The sequence below is a fragment of the Cervus canadensis genome, chromosome 5 (assembly GCF_019320065.1).
Source record: "Cervus canadensis isolate Bull #8, Minnesota chromosome 5, ASM1932006v1, whole genome shotgun sequence".
NCBI classification, from domain to species: Eukaryota; Metazoa; Chordata; class Mammalia; order Artiodactyla; family Cervidae; genus Cervus; species Cervus canadensis.
In genome coordinates this window covers 83,717,603-83,738,129 of record NC_057390.1, presented here as the reverse complement: position 1 = coordinate 83,738,129, position 20,527 = coordinate 83,717,603, and the positions used below count along the sequence as shown (strand labels likewise).

The 20,527-nt window shown below is 44.0% G+C and overlaps 1 protein-coding gene and 1 pseudogene across 2 annotated transcripts in view; one reads left to right on the top strand and one right to left on the bottom strand.

The window, feature by feature from the left end:
* Positions 1–12,387, bottom strand: part of MBOAT2 (membrane bound O-acyltransferase domain containing 2) — a 99,861-nt gene extending 87,474 nt beyond the window's left edge. Inside the window, exon 1 of one of the 2 annotated variants that reach the window (XM_043469396.1) lies at positions 12,075–12,387. In XM_043469396.1, coding sequence (XP_043325331.1) covers positions 12,075–12,167 — 93 coding nt within the window. In that variant the 5' untranslated portion in view covers positions 12,168–12,387. Of the gene's footprint in view, positions 1–9,210; positions 9,330–12,074 lie in introns of those variants that run through there. The other variant, XM_043469397.1, reaches the window with a different exon arrangement.
* The window catches only part of LOC122442504, a 47,533-nt pseudogene continuing 39,171 nt past the window's right edge, over positions 12,166–20,527 (top strand).

The window sequence follows — 20,527 nt, the reverse complement described above, 5'->3', positions numbered from 1 at the left end:
AAAAGGAGAAGATATGACTCGTCTCAACCTACAGGAAAGGTGCAGGGATCCCATAGCGGGATGGTAATCTTAGACTGAGCACACGAAACCATCCCCGAAGGTACTAAGTAGCAGCCAAGGGCACCCCACCCTGCCCTCCATCTCTACCCTCTCAGCTCTACACAGACACCAAAAGTCTTCGTCACATCTATTCTTGGTAAGCAGCTAACAAGAACAGCTGTGTCCATCCCAGTATTAGAAAAGGCACACTAACACTCACAGTGAAACTCACATAGATTAAACTTAAACCTCAAGTGAAACTCACTGTAGATTAAACTTAAACTTCAAAGCCCAAACAGTTATCACAAGATAAAAGATGCTGGCCAAAATTCAATGTACACTCAAAAAAAAAAAACAAAACTTAAAAATTGGTAGGGGTTTATCTGGCAATCAAGACTGTTCCAAGTACGACTTTATTCTCTACTAGCTAGACATATTTTTCATAATTTCACACCCCATAAAACAGCCTTGACCACTTAGGTCCAGTAATAACTGAAATAATCCATCTGCAAAAAAAAATAAAATGGTAGTAGTGGGAAATTCCAACCTTTCCACTTCAATGGGATTAATGTTCAAGATTATTTCTGAGATGTGACTCTTTCCAAATGACAAGAACTAGTCAGACAAAACTTAATCTGAAATCCTGCTGGCCAGTTTAAAGGACAAAATTACTAAGTGATGAAACACGAGACTTACATCTTCAAGGATCACATGACGTGGCCCCCAAGCTTTCTGCAGCCCTGACTGCCCGGTATGGTTATCATGGGGTCTGTCAAGTATCCTTAATGTCTCCAAAGAAGACAGTGTCCTTCAGATTGGATGACCACTATCGACTGTAATAGAAACGGCAACCTTCTTCCTAATGCCCAATAAGCTAAATCTGGCCTTAGCTAAGTTGTTTGGGCTCAAAAAAAAATGAAAACTTAGGAAAATGTTGGGCAAGATTTTAAAAATCACAAATTTTCACACACAAAAAATCCAGAAGTCCGGCTTCCCCTGAAAAACCAGCTCTGGTAACCATCAGTGAATGTGAATGTGGGCTTTCCTTTTAGGCTGGGCATGGGTGTTCCAGACAGTCAGGCTGTGCATACCTTCATTTACATCCATTTATGTTCCTTGCCTGGCCAGGACATAAATTTGGAATTCATGTTGATATTAACCACTTCACCTGACCCATGACCTTGTCAGGTCACAACACCTTACAATACACAGAAACTCCCATGGTTTATAAAATTTAATGCTAGTCTCAGGCAAGTGTCCTTCTATATAATTAATTTCTAGTACTTCACTGCAAGTCTTCACATTTACCTTTGATATTTCATATTGTTAAATCAGATACACTCAATTCAATCACTATTTATTGTGCACCCAAAGGACCAGTGGTTTTGAAACCAGTGTTGTGCAAAAGGCAGCGCCTTGCTCCGCAGTTTTAACAAGTATCACTTAAATGTCTTTCATACATTGTAGTTTTACCTATAACCTACCTTCAAAGAGAAAATGAAAGAATTCAGAATTTTTTGTTTGTATAAGCAGGGAGCTATTTATTTTAATATAACATGTAACTGAGTAACTTAAATATATTTAAATGTATATACTACCTATAACTCTGACCTTCTATAGATAACCAGTTTGGCATAGAAAACCTCGAAAAACTAAAAAAGCTTCTACGGGATTACGGATTAAAACAGAAAGCATCTTTGTCCGATGCTGAGCTGGTAGGAGGCTGGGACTTTCGTGGAAGAGTGAGGTCCATCTGATTGGTGGCTGGGCTGGCCCCTGGCTTCATCTCTCCCCAAGGACACGGGCCACCCAGGGAGGGGCCCCTGGTGACACCTGCCACTAGCCGGGCTTTCCTGGACTAGCTGGCTGGGGGACCTGGCTGGGGGGGTGGTATCTGAAAGGAACCCTCCTGCAGGGCCCACACCCACAAGAGAGAGGGCAGGGCACTCAAAGCCCAGCTCTCTGTTCCTTCCAGATAAAAACAGGACAACTGTCTGTCCGTTTGTCAGTCTCCTCTCTGAGCTTCCTCCGCAGCGCCGGCCTCCTGGCAGAAACACCCCAGAGGTTCGAGAAGCACCTCCTTGACGAGGCTCCACCCAGGATGCCCACAGCCTCAGGCAGCAGCAGGCACTCACCTACTGTGTGCGCCTGCGTCAGACACACAGGAGGCCCAGAGGGAGCAGCAAGGGACTGGAAAGGATGGGATGGTGGTGGTGGTTTAGTCGCTAAGTCATCTCCAACTCTTGCGACCCCATGGACTGTAGCCTGCCAGTCCAAGGGATTTTCCAGTCTTTAAAATTCTTCGTCAACGAGGCACAGGCTTTAGCTGAGTACTGCCAAGTACAGGTTTGCTGGCCCAAAGGAGTGCAGAGGGCATTTCAGGCAGAAGTCTGATCAAAGGCATGGAGTTAAAAGATAGGAAGATGTACGGTGGGAACCTTAAGTAACTGGTTCATGCAGGTACTGTGGGCGGCAGACCAGAATCTAACCTCCAGCCTGACAACCTCTGGCAGTTCTGGCAACTTCCAGCTCCTGCCAGAGACAGCTGGAGGTATGTGAGAGGAGACCAAAGTGAGGGTGGAATCTGAGTAACAGAAGGGGAGCTGGCCTCCACTGGCTCAGGGAGGCTCTAGGCCTCTCCTTCAGGCCTGGGGTTCCCAGAGGTGAGCAGGCTTAGAATGTGGTGGGGGCTGGGGGTGGGGGCAGGGCCTCTTACAGAGCAGGCCTCATGGTTTGGAAGGATCCCAAAGTTAAGACTCTTGACATGTTCTCCAATGAGGTCACATGTACACTCACTACAGATACAACGATAGGACTACAAGGACACATGTACACCATTCGCTGAAAACTCAGGGTCACACTGCCCAGTGTGCACTATGGATTTTATCTTTCCCAAAAACTGACTATGTTGTCAATAGCACAATTACACTGCATTACATTTTAGAGACTACAAGTTAATTGGTTAAATGCAAACATTGAAAAATGCAAACAATTAAAAAATGCATCACATTTTTTTTATTACCTTTTAATAATACAGAGAACCTTAAAAAGGTTCTATCTACCAGGTAGCTATCTACCTCTGATGGTAGGGGAGGGGCTAAGAAGAAGCCTGGTTAAAAACGTAGGTTCCCTGGCCCTCATTCTGTAGGTCTGGGGAGGGCCTGGGAATAAACATTTTTAAACAACTATCCCTCATGATTTTTGACACAAATGGTCTTAGAGGTCTTAGTGGTCACACTTTAAAAAGTACTGCAGGGACTTCCCTGGTGGTCCAGTGGCTAAGACTCCGAGCTCCCAATGCAGGGGGCCAGGGTTCAATCCCGGGTCAAGGAACTAGATCCCACATGTTGCAGTGAAAGATCCCACATGTGCGGCAATGACAATCAGAGATCTCATGTGATCTCGTGTGCTGCAAATAAGACCCAGTGAAACCTAAGAAAAGAGAAAAGAGAGAACGGCATTGCGAAGGGCAGCCTGGAAGCTGGGCAGCGTTGTAAGCATGTAACCCATCAGTTTTACAAGGCAGAAAGCCTGCCACTGGGTGTGGTTATTAGCACTGGCGGCAGAAGCCTGATTATGATGGCTGGAAGTAAACAGAAATGAGAAAAATGGAAGAGGCACAATCCAACTGTTCTTTCAAAATATGCGACTGCGAAGAAAGAGACGGGAGGAGGACGCGCATTAATGGCCGACAAAAGGGTTTTTATCGTATTCCTCACGTGGAGAGATGAGTGACACGGTGAAGGACCCATCAGTGATGGCAGTGTCCTGCACAGGACTTCAGTGCCCTCCAGATCCACTCTCCACTGCACTCTGTGCTCCCCCAGCCCCCACCGAAGCATCAACCTGCCCTCTAACCAAGGCACCAGCCGGAAAGAGAGGATGGAGGGAGTGGCGTATTCATCCCCCCTCCCCTCTCCCTCAAGCCCATTGCAGGCTGGCTGGGTCCTCACGGCGGGCCACAGCAGCTCCTCCACCCCTGGGGGGCGGGTCTCATTCCCAAGGACTCTGTCTTTCCCTCCCCTCGCTCCCCCAGGCCCACAGGAGTTGGCCCTGGGAGACCATCCAGTCCTCGTTGATTTCCCCAAACCTGTCCACCTCTTAGTAAATGGTTCTTGGAGTCTCCGTGGTTACCTTTCAGCCTGTCTCCTACCAGAACCCGAACAGATACATACAACATTAAGCAGAACATAAATGCCAGAACAGTGCCAGATCCAAAATGCCTCTGTGGTTCAAACACGACAGCAATCACATCAGATGGGACTCAGGAGAAGATTCATGGGCAAGGGGCACTGGATGCGGGCTTGAAAGAGCAGCGAGGATTCTGATAAGCAAAGGAGGGGGTACATGCTGTCTGTTCAAATCCCCTGAAACCCAATTCTACTTTTTCACGCTTCAGCTGTCCCTGCCCTGTTCCGCATCCTACATATTTACCAAAGCAGGACCCAGGTCACTCATAAAACCATTACACGACCACTCTTCCAGGGGCCCCTGTTTGCAGCTTGTTTTATTTGAAAGAAATCTTGCCAAGTTCTATCATCGCAGAATCCCACCTGCTAAACTGACTGCATGCAAAAGCTGTCTGTGAGCTGTTTTATTTCCCTGGAAAGTCAGCTCTGATGGGCCACGGTAAACAGAGACTAGGGTTATCTGAGCCTACTCAGGCATTTTTAAAGCAGAGGACAAAGAACTCTTGAACAGTGAGGAAGCAGAAAAACCACTTTTGACTCCAAATTCAAAATGAGATTTTAATCCCAGTTTAATCACCATGTGGGGGATAGGACTAAACCTGAGCCTGAAATTTCCCTTCCTAAAAAGGAAGCCCTAGAGACTTAAAATGGAATATATATGAACAGATGTCAGCTCCCCAAAAGAAAAATAGAAGACACATCCCAAATATTTCATACTTTGTAAAGAAGAAAGGAACATGCAGCAAACATATACCAAGGGCCGGGTATTTTTACATAGGTCATGTATTTTAACCATCACAATCATCTACAAATAGCTACTATTTATTTTTTATTTATTTTTAATTGGAGGATAATTGCTTTACAATTTTGTGTTGGGTTTCTACCATACAGAAACCATGGGTTTCTTATGAATCAGTTGTAAGTACACATATATCCCCTCCCTCTTAAACTTCCCTCCCACCCCACCCATCCCACCCTTCTAGGTGATCACAAAGCACTGGGCTGAGCTCCCTGTGGTATACACCTTCTCACTAGCTATCTATCTTACACAGTAAATATATGTCAATATTACTTTCAATTTATCCCACCCTCTCCTTCCCCCATTGTGTCCACAAGTCTGCATCTCTATTCCCGCCCTGCAAATAGGTTAATCAGTATCATCTTTCTAGAGTCTCTCTATATGTGTTAATATACAGTATTTATTTTTCACTTTCTGACTCACTTCACTCTGTGTAACAGGCTCTATGCTCATCCACCTCACTAGAACTGACTCAAATCCATTCTTTTTTATGGCTGAGTAACATTTCATTAGGTGTATGTACCACAGCTTCTTTACCCACTTGTCGATGGACATCTAGGTTGCTTCCATGTCTTGGCATACAAATATGCTACTATTTATTATCTTTATTTTATAGATGAGGAAACTGGGTCTTCAGGAAATACACAGTAATTTGCCAACAAGCACAAGGCTGGCAGAATCTCGTTCCAAACCAACCACGCCATTTCTACTCTGCCACGGCATTACTACTTTCTATCGAGGAAGGGAAACTGACACAGGGAAACCGACATGGACTACAACCTAGACCACCTGGTCCTCTGCATTTGCCCTGGGACTAACCAGACGGGCAGTTTAAACTTATTGCTGAAGACATCAAAATTCATTAGTCCATTTTCCTCCCCGAGTTCGTATTTATACTCCCTTCAACTCAGTCCAAAAAGAATTTGGGGCAGCTGGATGAAACAAACACAGAATCATGGAATTTTAAAACCAAGTGCAACACACATTTTACACAGGGGGAAACTCATTTATGTAAAGTGACGTATTCAAAATTAGTTAACTGGCAGGGCCCAAAATAGAGAGTCAAGATTCTCAGGCCCATATGCCTTCCTGATTAAAAGGACTCTTCCACAGCAGACTGCCTCAATACGGCAGGGTTCTCAGGATGAAGGCTGAGGCTCATTACGAGTGTAAAACTAGACAGGAGAGACAAATGAGTTAAATATTTATGTCCAAAACCTAAAGCATTCAAATGGCAAATTTAAAATAAAACAGACCTTTGATTTGCTTGTTTTGTTGCCAATAACCTTCTTTTCCTGAAAGTCATAATCTTAAAAAGGCTCAAAACTGAGAATGTCCTTTGCTTCTTCACCTATAGAACAGGGTTCATCACAGTACACAACTGGAGGAGAATTAAAGCGGTTAACATTTTAAACTCCTCTTTTCCCTAAGATAGTATTTCACTTCCCGGGTTGTTTACATGGCATTAAGTTGGGGAGAAGACATAGAAACCATCAATCAACAAAATGACCCCAAAAAAAGGATACAAGGATTCTCTCTTCTGTCCACACAGGGTTTTCCCCACCCCAACCATCTCCACCAGCACTTCGGCGTTAGGAAAGGTCTTCTTCTCCATCTTGTCCTTCAAAAATACACTGGGCAACCTGGATCTAAAACAATGATCTACCAAACAACTTGCCACATGTTAAAAAAATAAATTAAAACAGAGCTTTTACTCAAATGCTTAATACCATATGCACATATATTGTTGTTTAATTGTTAAGTCGTGTCCAACTCTTTTGTGACCCAAGTGACTGTAGCTCTCCAGGCTCCTCTGTCCATGGGATTTTCCAGGCAAGAATACTGGAGTGGGTTACCATTTCCTCCTCCAGAGGATCATTCCAACTCAGGGATGGACCCTAAGTCTCCTGCATTGGCAGGCGGGTTCTTTACCACTAAGCCACCAGGGAAACCCCACGTACATACACACCTGAAGCTAAAATAGTTCAGGCCTGGAATTTTATCTGACTTCACAAGGTGTTGCGAGGATGGAAGAGAATGATACAAAGAATGTAAAAGAGGTGTGTCAACTGTCAGGTTTTACCCATGATGATTATTACCTGACTTTGCAGAACCTGTCACAACCACTGGTCCTTATTTCTCCTTCCTCCAAACCTTTCAAAATATCTTGAGTCTCCCTCCCGCCCCTCTCCTTGCCCCAGAAAGTTCAGCACCTCATCTATAAAACAAAGACCTTATCCCCAACAGCCCTGTCCCATGAGGCCAAGTATGCCATCCTGGACATCACATCACCAGGGAAACTTACTTCAACCTCACTGTAATTCCAGCATCAAGGGAAAAAAAGAAGAAAAATGGTTTAAAAGGAAGGGTAAAGAGAGGGAAGAAGAAAAAGGCTAGAGAATCCCTCGATCTGATAACACAGAGGATGAAGTAAGTCAAATACAATAGAATCTACATGTCGAGGTTAAAAAAAAAAACAAAAAAAGAGGTTGATCTGGACACATAATTACTCTCTCCTGTTTGGTATTCAGGAATTAAAAATTCACCATTTAAAAATTCTCAGCAACTAATAAAGAATACAACTCTGTTCAATGACATCTGACATTTTCTCAGTAACACGTTTGGCCCCTGTCTCCCCACCTTAGCCCAAATATCCTCACAGATCCCTTTAGTGATAACAAACCGCCCTAGAAATAAGGTCGGCTGGAATGCAATGCCTGGAAAGGGAAAACATCAGATGCTAGATATTTCCCATCTTGGAGCATCACTGAACCTCACTCAATACCAGATTTATATGTTTCACTTCAGTTCAGTCGCTCAGTCGTGTTTATCAACATTTAAATGTAAGACCTACTGAACAAACACTACCGTTCCCTCAAGGTGTCTCTGGAATTCTCAGGAGTCTCAGTCAAGCCGTAACTCTGCTCCTTTTCTTCGCCTGGCCTCAGCGCAACATATTTCCTCCTTTCTCACCTACATGATCCTGCAACGTGCATTCTTATATCCCATACATAATCTCTATCATTTCCGAAATTTCATAGTCTATCAAAAAAAGATATTTTCTGGCTCTAAGGTCCTTCTCGTCCTCTGATATCAAATAACTGCTTTTATAATTTCCTAATTTTTCAAAACACTGTTAATTAGCACATACCAAATTAACATACTAAGAAGTTATATTTTTACATTTTCATTTCCTGATTTGTCTTTCTCTGGTTGAATCACACTATTTGATTACAACTAATTCTTAGGCTTTCTCTCAACTGGGACCCGATTATTTACATGTTACCAAATTTAATTTCTGTTTTGCTCAACTTCAAAATAGTGACTCAATGACTACTTATCCAGTCTTACTAAATGAGTTTTTAGTTATTCCAAGTGCTTTATCAGCAAAAAAAAGTTAATTCTTCGGTGCTTCAGAAAAACAGTGTATTATCACCATAAAAAGTTAAGCCTTGTATTAAACCAATATTAAGACTTGCTAAGAGAAAAAACAACCCAAAATACAACTGGCTATGCAAATTCAGAGTAGTCTCCAGAGAATGAAGGTGTTCAAAGTACAAAATCAAAAGCTGTGGAGGACTTTGCTGGTGGCAGCAGTGGATAAGAATCCAGCAGCCAATGTATCGGACGTGGGTTCAATCCCGACTAAGGAAGATTCCACATGCAGCGGAGCAGCTAAGCCCATGAGCCACAACTACTGACCCCAAGCACTGCAACGAGAGGCCACAGCATGAGTAGCTGGCGCACCACTGGGAAGAGTGGTCCAGCCCGCTGCAACTAGAGAAAGTCCATGCAGAGCAATGAAGACCCAGCGCAGCTGAAAGTAAATCAACAAAAAAAGAAAAAATACCTGTAGATGATAAAGGAGGAAAGTCAAAATTTGAAGTCCTGTCACCATCCCTTGATTCTCCTACTTTATGTCAGGACCGAAATGAACTTGCTCCTGATTGCTGAGATTTTTTTAAATGATTTCATTACATCAAATCACTTTTAAAGTTACAAGCATTATATAAACTAAAAGGCATTAGCACAGCAGAGAAAATATGTCATCGTGATAGGGAGAGAGAGAAACAGAGGGAGGAAAAAGAACACAATCCTGATCCCTAAATCAAGTGAAAAGCTATAGGCCTATCTTTCTTGCTTTCAATGGCAAAACATTTTTTTCAAAAAACAGATACCTACCCTGCATTTGCTGATATCCTAGCTGCCACGTACTTAAGTCAAGGGGGTGGAGAAGGGAATGGCAACCCACTCCAGTATTCTTGCCTGGGAAGTCCCATGGACAGAGGAGCATGGCAGGCTACAGTCCATGGGGTTGCAAGAGTCGGACATGACTTATCAACTAAACCACTACCAAATAATCTTTCCCAGCCACCCACACAAAAGATCTCTCCCACTTAGAGTGGAGGGTAAATTTGAGTACCTTTCTCAGGGCCTTCGGAAAAAATTGTACCTGGAAACCAGAAAATAAAAAACAAGCAAGCCAAAAAACCTTTTGATTGTATCATTTGTTTTTAAATACTGATAATCTGAGGAGTTAAAAAAAAATCAGTCTCCAAGACACATTTTCCCTGTAGTAGGTGATATTTATTGCCAAGCCTGGTTTTCCTCTTGCTAATGAGTCACTTAACTCTTCTTCCCATAGCTCACAGCTTATAGCAGTCATGCTTTTAAACTATCTGTTTTTTCATTGTAGATGGCCTCTTGTGATTATTTAAAATTAGGTCAAATTATGATCTATTTTCAATGGGGTTTGTACATACCCAGGATTAAAAGAATTTGTTTCTGTCTTGCTCTCTTGCCTCCATTAGTCATCCTGAATGGAGGCAGGAGGAGAAAGATCAGGAAAATAGACATGGAATTCATGGGTCTCTTGAGTCAAGCCATCCACAGATAAAGAGCAACTGGCTTTGATTCTTCACAAGGACGAGCTGCTTGACATAATCATTCTTTACTCTCACTTTCTGCCTGTGAGTCTATTCCATAGTTTCTGTCCTTTTTAGGAAGAGCAACACACAAAAGAAATGCCACCAAACCTAGCATATTTCCAGTGTCCACCAGTTGGAGTTTTGTGTTCAAGGAACCATCAAAGGCTTTCTCCCAGACCCTGACCACAGAGGACAGGGACTGCATCTAACTCCTCCATCACCATCTCCTGGTTCTTACTTCTTCACAGACACAAATGCTTAAAAAATTGAAATTTCATCTTCAATTCTTTTTTAAAAAACTTTGGTTCTCTGTTCCTTTTGCTTCTGCTCCAGATGAGAATCGAGTGGCCAAAACAATGAAATAAAAAAGAAAAAAAAAAAAGTCAAGGGGGTTGTAATACACTAAAAGGCATCCACTGTGCTCCACTGCAGGAAAGTGAGAATTCTCCACAGGACTGAGAAGACAAAAAACCCTGAGTTCTGATCGGTTTATTAATAAACAGAGAAGACTACTTTCTTACAACATGCAATGAATTTCACTATTAGCACCTGAATCTATTAGCAAGATTCATATTCTAACTTTCATTGAAGATGTACCGAGTTAAGAGTTTGGGAGAAACTTATAAACACTATTCTATAGAAAACATAATGAACAAGAACCTACAGTACAGCACAGGGAACGCTACTCCACAGTCTGTAATAACCTACATGGGAAAAGAATCTGAAAAAGAATAGATATTTGCATATATGTAACCAAATCACTTTGCTGTACATTTGATATTAACACGACATTGTAAGTCAACTACGCTCCAATATAAAATAAAATCTTTAATTTTTAAAAAAAGATGTATGGGGGATAGTATTCACTAAGAACCAACAGTTATGACTGAAATATAAGGAATTCAGATATGAACAGAGACAGAATTTTTCTATACTCATTGGACATATTTCTGTTTTACTTTTCCAACAGTGAAGCACAAAGTACCAAGTGTCACAACGTTAAGCACGGGATAATGTCCCCTCTTGCTGCTATGAAACGGAGTCTGAACACAGAGGAATCCTGTATTAGAAATGAAATCCCTGATGACATCAATGACAGCGACACGTTCAAGAGGACAGTGACCCAGGATCCCCTGTAAAGTGCAAACACTTCTAGATCAGGTCCACTTGAAATAATCTGAAGCAAAATTTTCAGCGAACTACCTCTAGCCTGGGGCTAAAGCAATGGTCTCTGAGCCCCCAACTGCCCTAAATATCACTCTTGACAACTCCCAAACTTTCTTTTCTGAATAAAAAAATGGCGCTGCTTTTCCCATCGCAAGACTGTTTCTTTCTCAATAACCCTTTAGGCCTTCGTTGCAAACTCCCAAGTGAGGACTGAAATGTCAAATCTTCCCCTATACTGTGTCAAATGCTTTTCGGGAGCGGGGTAGGGTGTCTCCCGTCTACAACGTTGCCACTTTCTCCGCTGGAAACCCTGGTCATTAAACTCACTTTGACTTTTCCACAGAACCTCTGCCTTCCCGCCCCGCCACCCCCCCGCCAAACGGGGGCCTCCTCGAATAAGCCGCACTTCAATGCCAATTGTCCCCAAGGGCCAGTGGCCGACCCCGGAGCTGGCCTCCTCCAGGCCACACCACGGCGCGTCCAAGCGCTCCCTCCACCTCGGCACATCCATCCTTTTTCCACCCCCCCGGCGGAACGTCGGGTGCCACGCGCGCAGGGCACAGACACCCCGGGCTCCCGCAAAGCCAGCCTTTCCACGCACTGTCTACACCCGTGCCCACCACGCACTGGAAGCCGCTCGGGGCTTCGATCGCCGACTGCCCGCCGGGGTCGGGCGCTGCCCAGGCGGAGAGCGGGGGCCAAGGATGCACGCGCGCACGTCGGGGGCCCTGCGCGCGCCCCCCACCCCCGGGCTGCCCCGGAGAGGTGGGGGCAGGGTGGGCAGCTGGGCGGGGGGTGGGTGTGCAGTCGGCGCCTGGCTACGCGAGGACAATAACAAGCAGGGACGCCCCTCCCTTCGGGGGGGCTCGCGCCCCAGCCCCCGCGCCCCGCGCCCCAGCTCCCGCGCGGAGAGGGCGGCGCGGGGCCAGCGGGGCCGCCTTGGGTACCGACCTGGTCGATGGGCAGCCGAACGGCGTTGCTGAGGGGCTGCAGCAGGGTGGAGCCCGTGGTGCTGGTGGTGCTGGCGGTGCTGGTGGTGGCCATGGCCGGCCTGCCGCTCCGCCCGAGCCGCTCGTGCGCGCCCGAGAGGATGGGGATACAGCCGGCGCGCCCGCCCGCCCCGCTGGCCGCCCGCGGTCGGAGCGCGCGGGGCGGGGCCAGGGCGGGGCCGGGGGGCGGCCACCCGCTCGGCCCTCCTTCGGCGCCCCCGCCCGCCGGCCCGCGGCCGCGCCCTCGTGTCGTCTCCCCCCGCGCCCCCCGGGGCCTCCCGCGCGCGCCCCGCCCCCTGACTTCCAGCAGCTTCCAGCCGCCCCCTCCCCACCTCGCGCGCCCTCGCGCCAGACAGCCCCGCGGCCCAATCGCGGCGCTGCGCCTCGACGCCCGCAGCCAATCAGGGGCCGCCGGCCGCGCGGCGCTCCGCCCCATCCCGGGCCCCCGGGGACCCGGAGTCTGGCATGGGGGGAACCAGGGGTAGTCCGGCTGCGGCTGGCGGACGGCTCGCGGGCAGGCCTCCCGCCTCGGGTGCGGGCTTCTCCGCCTCCTCTCCCCGCTCCCACCCCCCCCAGCGCCCCCTCCTTCCTTCTCCTCGAACGCAGCGGCCAGCCCACCCCTCTCCAGGAGCAGCGGTGGACAACAAAGGGGAGCCGGGCGGCCGCCGGACAAAGACGGACGGACGTGCGGGGCGCCGTCGAACCAGCGCTGGGGGAAGTTGGGGACAAAGCCGGGGGGGCGGGGGGGGGGGGTCCGGGAGGAGGAGGAGGGCCACAGAACCCCCAGAATGGTGACCTAGATAAGAAGTGCCTTTGTCTTCAGATTGCTGTTCAGTCGTGTCCGACTCTCTGCGAACCCATGGACTGCAGCACGCCAGGCCTCCCTGTCCCATCGCCAGCATCACACGATTGCGGTGAAAAAAAAAAAAACCAAACTTGGGGCCAGTTTCCGGTTGAGTGTGCATTTCGGTCACCGTGCAACCCACCTGGGCCTGGCGGGGTGAGACTGGTCCCCTTCGACGCCGCAATGGCGCCCAGCCCCAGGGAGGGACGCAGTTGTCACCCGTGCCTGCGCCTGCGGCCTGTGTGTGTCCTTAACTGCCAGTATCCACATCCCAGGACCGCCTTGCTCGGATCGAACGCTGTTTCTCAGCATTTCTTAATAACCCCTGAAGCACCTGCTCCCCCAGACTCTTTTTATTGTGCTGTTAACACGTGCGTTCGATGTGTGCTGGTGTGTGTAATGTGTATCTGTTTGTTCAGTATTTCATAAACGTGAACCATTTGAGTTCTTCGAAAATGCAGGTGTCGACTTTGTTTAGAAGGTTTCAAAACGCTGAGGAATGCCAGGATAGAGCATGGGAGAGCTCAAAATTGGAAGATCTAAGCGTCTGAAATTTTTCGTAGAAACAATGATTCGTTAGACTTCAACCGCACGCCTTCATAATGCTTTCATTGCTGTTTTAAAGGTGTAGCTCACTTAATCCCCACACCAACCACTTGAGGGTGGTACCGTTAACTAGTTTATAGTTAGTTTAGTTAACACCCTCAACTAAAGAAATGGAGTCACAGAGAAGTAACTTGCCCAAGACAGCACTGTGAGTAAATAGCCGAGGCTGGATTGGGATCCAAGAAATGGGCCTTGGGAGTTTTTCTTAAATACTACACCCTCTTCCTCTTCGCTCTTAAACCCAGCCCAGAAATTCTCACCTACTGTCAAGCGTGCCATTTACTTGATAGCTACTGTAGATTCTTGGGACGGTGAGACGGCACAGATTTGTGTACACAGGCTTCAGTAAAGCATCAATTCTCCTGGAACTTGGTGGTCTCTCTGAAAAGGAGGCGGTTGAACTAATTGATTCAATCGCTTCCTGCCTAACCTTCTTTGCTTGCTTAACTTAATCCTAACAACCAAACTGAACAAGAGATTCAGAGAATAAAAAAGCCAGGGTCTTTCTTCTCCGTGGGGAGCTGTAATCAGTTAGAAACCAAGTCTGTTCAGTGGGCTGTGCATTCAAACATATTATCCCAATGATATGGAGCTCTCTGTTAATCTCAGAAAGTTTTCTGTTTTTCCCTTCCTCCACTTTGGGGAAGTGTAGAAAAAGCATGCAGGTGGCTAAGCATACAAACTGAAGGAAAACTTGAAATACTGTTTTAAAAACTTAAAAAGTTGACATTGGAAACATACTGCAACCTAAAGTAGCATAAAGATACAACCTCAGGTCTGGAATAACTAATGTCTACAAAAAGGAGTTTCCTTAGACTGAATTTTTATTTTAGTAGGACATGACAGAACAGAGTTCACTATTTGAGGTGACTGCATGAAATTAACTTAATAACTGCAGTGGGGAAAATATCCAACTGGTAAGTTTAGCTGTGTCAATATTGTGTTATAATTGTGTCAGAGCTATAGGTATAGTACAGTAGAGTATTAACAACTTTGTTTGGGAGTCACACCCACGTAGGTTTTTAATCTGTCTCTGTGTTTTGTTAGCTGCAAGACCTTGGGCAAGTTACTTAACCTAAGGTTCAGTTTCTTCATATGTAAAAGCATAATATGGCACCAGCTCTGAGTTATAAAGTTATAAAAGCTTACCTAAGAACTCAGACTGTGCTTGGTATATACTAAGACTTAAGAAATGTTCATAACCATCCAAGAGATATGATTCTGAAAATAGTATTTTTCTCATAGTGAAAGTACTGCACCTCATGTTTTTAATGAAGGAAGTGAAGCCCATATTTCAAGCTAATAACTCAGTGATGATAGCATAAATTTGATGCAGGCCTTTTGACCAGTATCTGCTAATTAGACCTGAAGCTCTTATTAAACTGTGATGATGGGGGAAAGAATTGAATTAATTATATACAATGCCTCACTGTCCTAACTCAGATAACATTCATCTTATAAAAGTCACGTACTTGATCTTAAAAACAGACATTTACTGAGTACTTGCTATCTTTGTGAACTGTGGGGTGGGACATGCTATAAAGAGTAAATGATGCTTATAATCAAAACAAGAGTCATATGTATTCATAAAACAGTGAATTGTTATAAGAAAAATACAAAACAAGATCCTTTTTTTAATGTTAGAATGAAAAGAACTCATCCAGGAGAAAGAAACTTGGTTGAAAGTCAAAAGACCTGAACTTTAGTCCTGACATTTTTTTTTCATTGAAATATAGTTGAGTTACAACATTGTGTTAGTTTCAGGTGTACAACAAGATGACTCAGTTATACACATATATATATATAAATATATATTCCTTTTTTTACATTCTCCTCCATTATATGGACTGAGTGAAATCACTCAGTCGTGTCCAACTCTTTGCGACCCCATGGACCATAGCCTACCAGGCTTCTCCGTCCATGGGATTTCCCAGGCAAGAATACTGGAGTGGGTTGCCATTTCCTTCTCCAATACATGTATATATATAAATATATATTCCTTTTTTTACATTCTCTTCCATTATAGGTTATTACAAGATATTGGGTATAGTTCCCTGTGCTATACAGTAGGTTCTTGTGCTAAGTCGCTTCAGCCATGTCCGACTCTTTTCGACCCTATGGATTGAGCCCACCAGGCTCCTCTGTCCATGGGATTCTCCAGGCAAGAATAATGGAGTGGGTTGCCATTTCCTTCTCCAACAGTAGGTCCTTCTTAGTTATCTATTGCATATATAATGTTAGTGTTATATTTTAACCCCAAACATTTTATCCTGATTTTTGCACCAAACAGCTGTGAACTTGAGAAGTCTGTCTCAAATCTCTGTGCCTTAAATATGGATTGTTATGCCCACCAGTGCAGGAGACACAGGTTCTATGCCTGAGAGTTGCCCCTACTCGCCGCAACTAGAGAAAAGCCCACACAGCAGTGACGTATCAGTGTAAAATTAATAATAGGTTAATTATTTTTAAAGATAATAGTAATATTAGTATGAGAAATGATAACTAGCAGGAAAGAGCTTTCAATGTAGCAAGCACGTTTTAACAAAAATTACTTGGACCAAATTGTGAGAGCATTAAGAGTTCACATATAATAAAATGACCATCTACCCAAGTTCTCATCCTGGCTACCTAGGTCTCCCCCACTAAATTGGCTATGGTAATTGAAGATTGCAAAAATGAAGGTTTCCCTTCCCAACTTATTCTTAACTTTGAATAAACCACTCAGAAGAAATGAATAATTTGCCACGCTGTTTTTGTTTCATAAAAATGGTATGTTGGAGAAGGAAATGGCAACCCACTCCAGTCTTCTTGCCTGGAAAAATCCAAGGACAGAGGAGCCTGGCAGGCTGCAGTCCATGGGGTTACATGACTGAGCATGTGTGCACAAGGGTGGAGGGAGATGGGTTGGTAGCAATAAAGTGGTAGAACTAAAAAAATAATAATAAATAAATAAAAATAGTATGTGTCATGAAATTTGAGTTTGCAAGGCAATTATTTTGCCTATTCTCTGCTCTTATATCTTGGGATAACTCTGATGAAGGGCATTGGACCATATGCATAATAAAAGCCCCAGGTAACCAACTGGCATCTTTAAGCACTTATAAGCTAGCCGTTAATTGATATTTTTGAACCATGGTGCTGGAGAAGACTCTTGAGAGTCCCTTGAACAGCGTGGAGATCAAACCAGCCAATTGTAAAGGAAATCAACCCTGAATATTCACTGGAAGGACTGATGCTGAAGCTGAAGCTCCAATACTTGGGCCACCTGGTGCAAAGAACTGACTCATTGGAAAAGATCCTGATGCTGGGAGAGATTGAGGTCAGGAGGAGAAGGGGGTGACAGTTGGATGGCATCACTGACTCAATGGACATGAATTTGAGCAGGCTCCAGGAGATAGTGAAAGACAGGGAAGCCTGGAGTGCCATAGGGGTCGCAGAGTCAGACATGACTCAACGACAACAACAAGCTAACCCTAGCTTGAGACCAAAACATGAAATTCAGAAAGTCACTCTTTAAAACATATATGCTTCAGTTAGGACATCAAAAAATAAACTGAACCAGAGGTAACAAGCACAGAAAACAGTAGAGGTTAGGAGACTTGCCTGGAGCTATTGAAGTCCTGGCGCAGCTGTTAACTGGCTCTAAGAAGACCTTTAACAACAAACAAACCTCTTATCTTCAGTTTCACTGTCTATAAGAGATTAAAAAACTAAATAATTTCAATGGTTCCTTCTGAAATTATGACTCCCAAGAATTTTTAGAATTTTTTTCTGTCTCTCTGAGCCATTTAGTCTAGTTTTGTTTGACTAAGAGATACAAGCCAAACTCCTGTTATCAATTGGAGAATTGCATGGCCTTCCAGTTGTTTCATTGGTTTCATAACTACCTGTAAGTTACTACATCTCTAATCAACTTTTTCTCAACAATGTTTGTGATTCTCAAGGATCTGTGATGATTTCTGTGTTGTGTCTGTGGATCTTGGGGAAATATTTCCCTCATAGATTTATTTGGCTTTCCTACTGTTACATCAATGAATCATCTCAATTAAAAGAGCACCCCCTTAGTGCTTATTTACTTTAATGACACCATCTGAAACCCTCTGATGTTTAGGCCCAGAAAAACAGAGTGCAGTCTCCCATGTTTGCATAATAGCATTTGTGTCCAAATTATGAAACATCTTAAATGTAAGTCAAAATACCCACGACAGCTTTCATCATAATCACCATCACTGCTAGCTGTACTACTGCCTCTACTTGGGGTAACACATAGGCTAAGAAGGACTTATTTTCTCAGTTCTGTCTAATAGTTCAGGTTATTTCAGCTTGTCTATAATTATAAGAAGAGTTCCCTTCCTTAAATATGTTGACGTCTCTAACCAGAGACATGTCAAGTAGAGATGTTGACTGCTCTTCTAAATAGTCTGGTCTGGCTGCTAGAGCGGGAGTTGCTTCCTCACCTCTTCTGTTGCTGGCTCTGGGACAAAAAGAAAGCTTTTGGTGAGTTTCCAGCCCACCAAAGAATTCTGTGTTGCCCCTCAGAAGCCTGTCACTTTCAGCAAGTTTCCCTCTGCATGAGTGTTGAAAAGCATGTGTTGTTTTCTCCTTAGATCCTTTCCATATTGTTGTCATTTTCCAGATGCTGGGCTTTGTCCATGGCTTACAATACCAATGCTAGAGCCCTAAGTGGTGAGGAATTAGGAATGCGATCATGTCCGTGTGTAAACTCTGGTTACCACACCTAGCCCTGTCCCCTGGCCAAAATGACTTGCTCTCCTGGACAGGTGACTCCTCTGGTTAAACATAAGGTATACCTGCTAAGGAGGAGAATGAAATGGCAACCCACTCCAGGATTCTTGCCTGGAAAATTTCATGGACAGAGGAGCCTGGCAGGCTACAGTCCATGGGGTCGCAAGGGTCAGACACAGCGGAGTGACTTTCACTTCACCTGCTAATTAACATCCTTATAAAAAGATTATGGCCTGGTTTCTATTTCATCAAATTATCTTTTCACTTATTTTCCGTTTGAAAGCCAATAGTTATTCTCTCTTACTTAGGTTTTTGTATGTAAATTCTGACCTAGGCTTAAAATACTGTCTATCACATGATAGTTCTTATGAAAATCACAACACATTAAAATTAAGGGAAAGACTGTAATGAAAGAGATGCCAAATGATCCCAAGGTAGTTTAAATCAATTGTATTACTAAATTTATAAATAATGTGTTGCCATGTCCAAAACAAGAATGTAAAGCAGGGGGCAATAACCTCAGCGGAAGCCCCTTTCTCAGATTCTTCATTTGAGATATCACCCCTAGCTTTGTTGAGGCATTAGGAAGGTGGGATTATAGAAAGCACCAGCTAAAGAAATTGGCCATGCAATCAGATTGCCTGAGTTTGAAGCCTGTTGTTGCTGTTCAGTGACTAAGTCGTATCCAACTCTTTTCGACCTCATGGTTTGTAGCATGCCAGGCTCCTCTATCCTCCACTATCTCCTGGAGTTTGTTCAAATGCATGTCCACTGAGTCAATGATGCTATCGAGCCATCTCATCCTCTGTCACTCCCTTCTTATTTTGCCTTCAATCTTTCCCAGTATCAGGATCTTTTCCAATGAGTCGGCCTTTCACATTAGGGAACCAAAGTATTGGAGCTTCAGCTTCAGTAACAGTCCTTCCAATGAATTTTCAGGGTTGATCTCCTTTAGGATTAACTGTTTTGATCTCCTTGCTGTCCAAGGGACTCTCAAGAGTCTTCTCCAACACCACAGTTCAAAGGCATCAATTCTTCAGCACTCAGCCTTCTTTATGGTTCAGCTTTCACATCCATACATGACTACTAGAAAAACCATAGTTTGACTGTACAGACCTTTGTCTACAAAGTGATGTCCTTGCTTTTTAGTATGTTGTCTAGGTTTGTGATAGCTTTCCTTTCAAGGAACAAGTGTCTCAATTTAACGGCTGCAGTCACTGTCCACAGTGACTTTGGAGCCCAAGAAAATAAAATCTGTCCCTTTTCCCCCATCTTTTTGCCATTAAGTGATAGCCAGATGCCATGATCTTAGTTTTTTAATGTTGAGTTTTAAGCCAGCTTTTTCATCCTCCTCTTTCACCTTCATCAAGAGGCTCTTTAATTACTCTTCACTTTCTGCCTTTAGAGTGGTATCATCTGCATATCTGAATTTGAAGCCTAGTTGTTACTTAATTTATACTGGGCAAGATTTTTTAACCTCCCTGAGCCTCAATCTTCTCATCTGTAAAATGGGAATAATAATGATTTATGCCATTCAAATAACTTTATGCACATAAAACACTTACTGCTCATAACATTGTAAGCTCTCAATAAATACTAACCATCATCACCTCTATCACCATCATCCTCTGCACCATTATTATTTTAGGAATAACTGACCTTACAGTATATGGTCACATTTACCATAGACACAATATACAAAGTAGAAGTGGAGATTAGAAACAAAGGCTGGTTTAGCTTCTGCCTCCAAATCGGGGCTGGGGGGTGGGGAACACTAAGGGCTAAGATTTGGAGTGTAAAGACATTAACTTAGATGATTTACAACAGTCCTGGCCTATCTCACCTGAAAGTATTAATAGAGCTTTATACTTACAAAAATAAATGACAGCTAGGTTTAAACTTTTTCATCTTCTTAGATGCTGGAACATATTATGGTAAGTTATATTATTTTTTTCAGCTGTCAGTGTCTATTCTGAGCCTTTACAACCTACACAGAAGGAAAAGGATGAAAAAAAGACAAACAGTAATTTATGTAAGAATTTCATGGGTAAGAACTAAGCAAATGAATGTATAATTTATGATTTGCCATATTACATTGTGATGCATTTATAAGTGATTACTCTGATTGATGATTTTGAAAATTCCAGGTAGCATTAGACTTCATCCTTCTCTACAGTATTTCTTTAAATACTATCTCTGAATCCACAAATATTTATCTT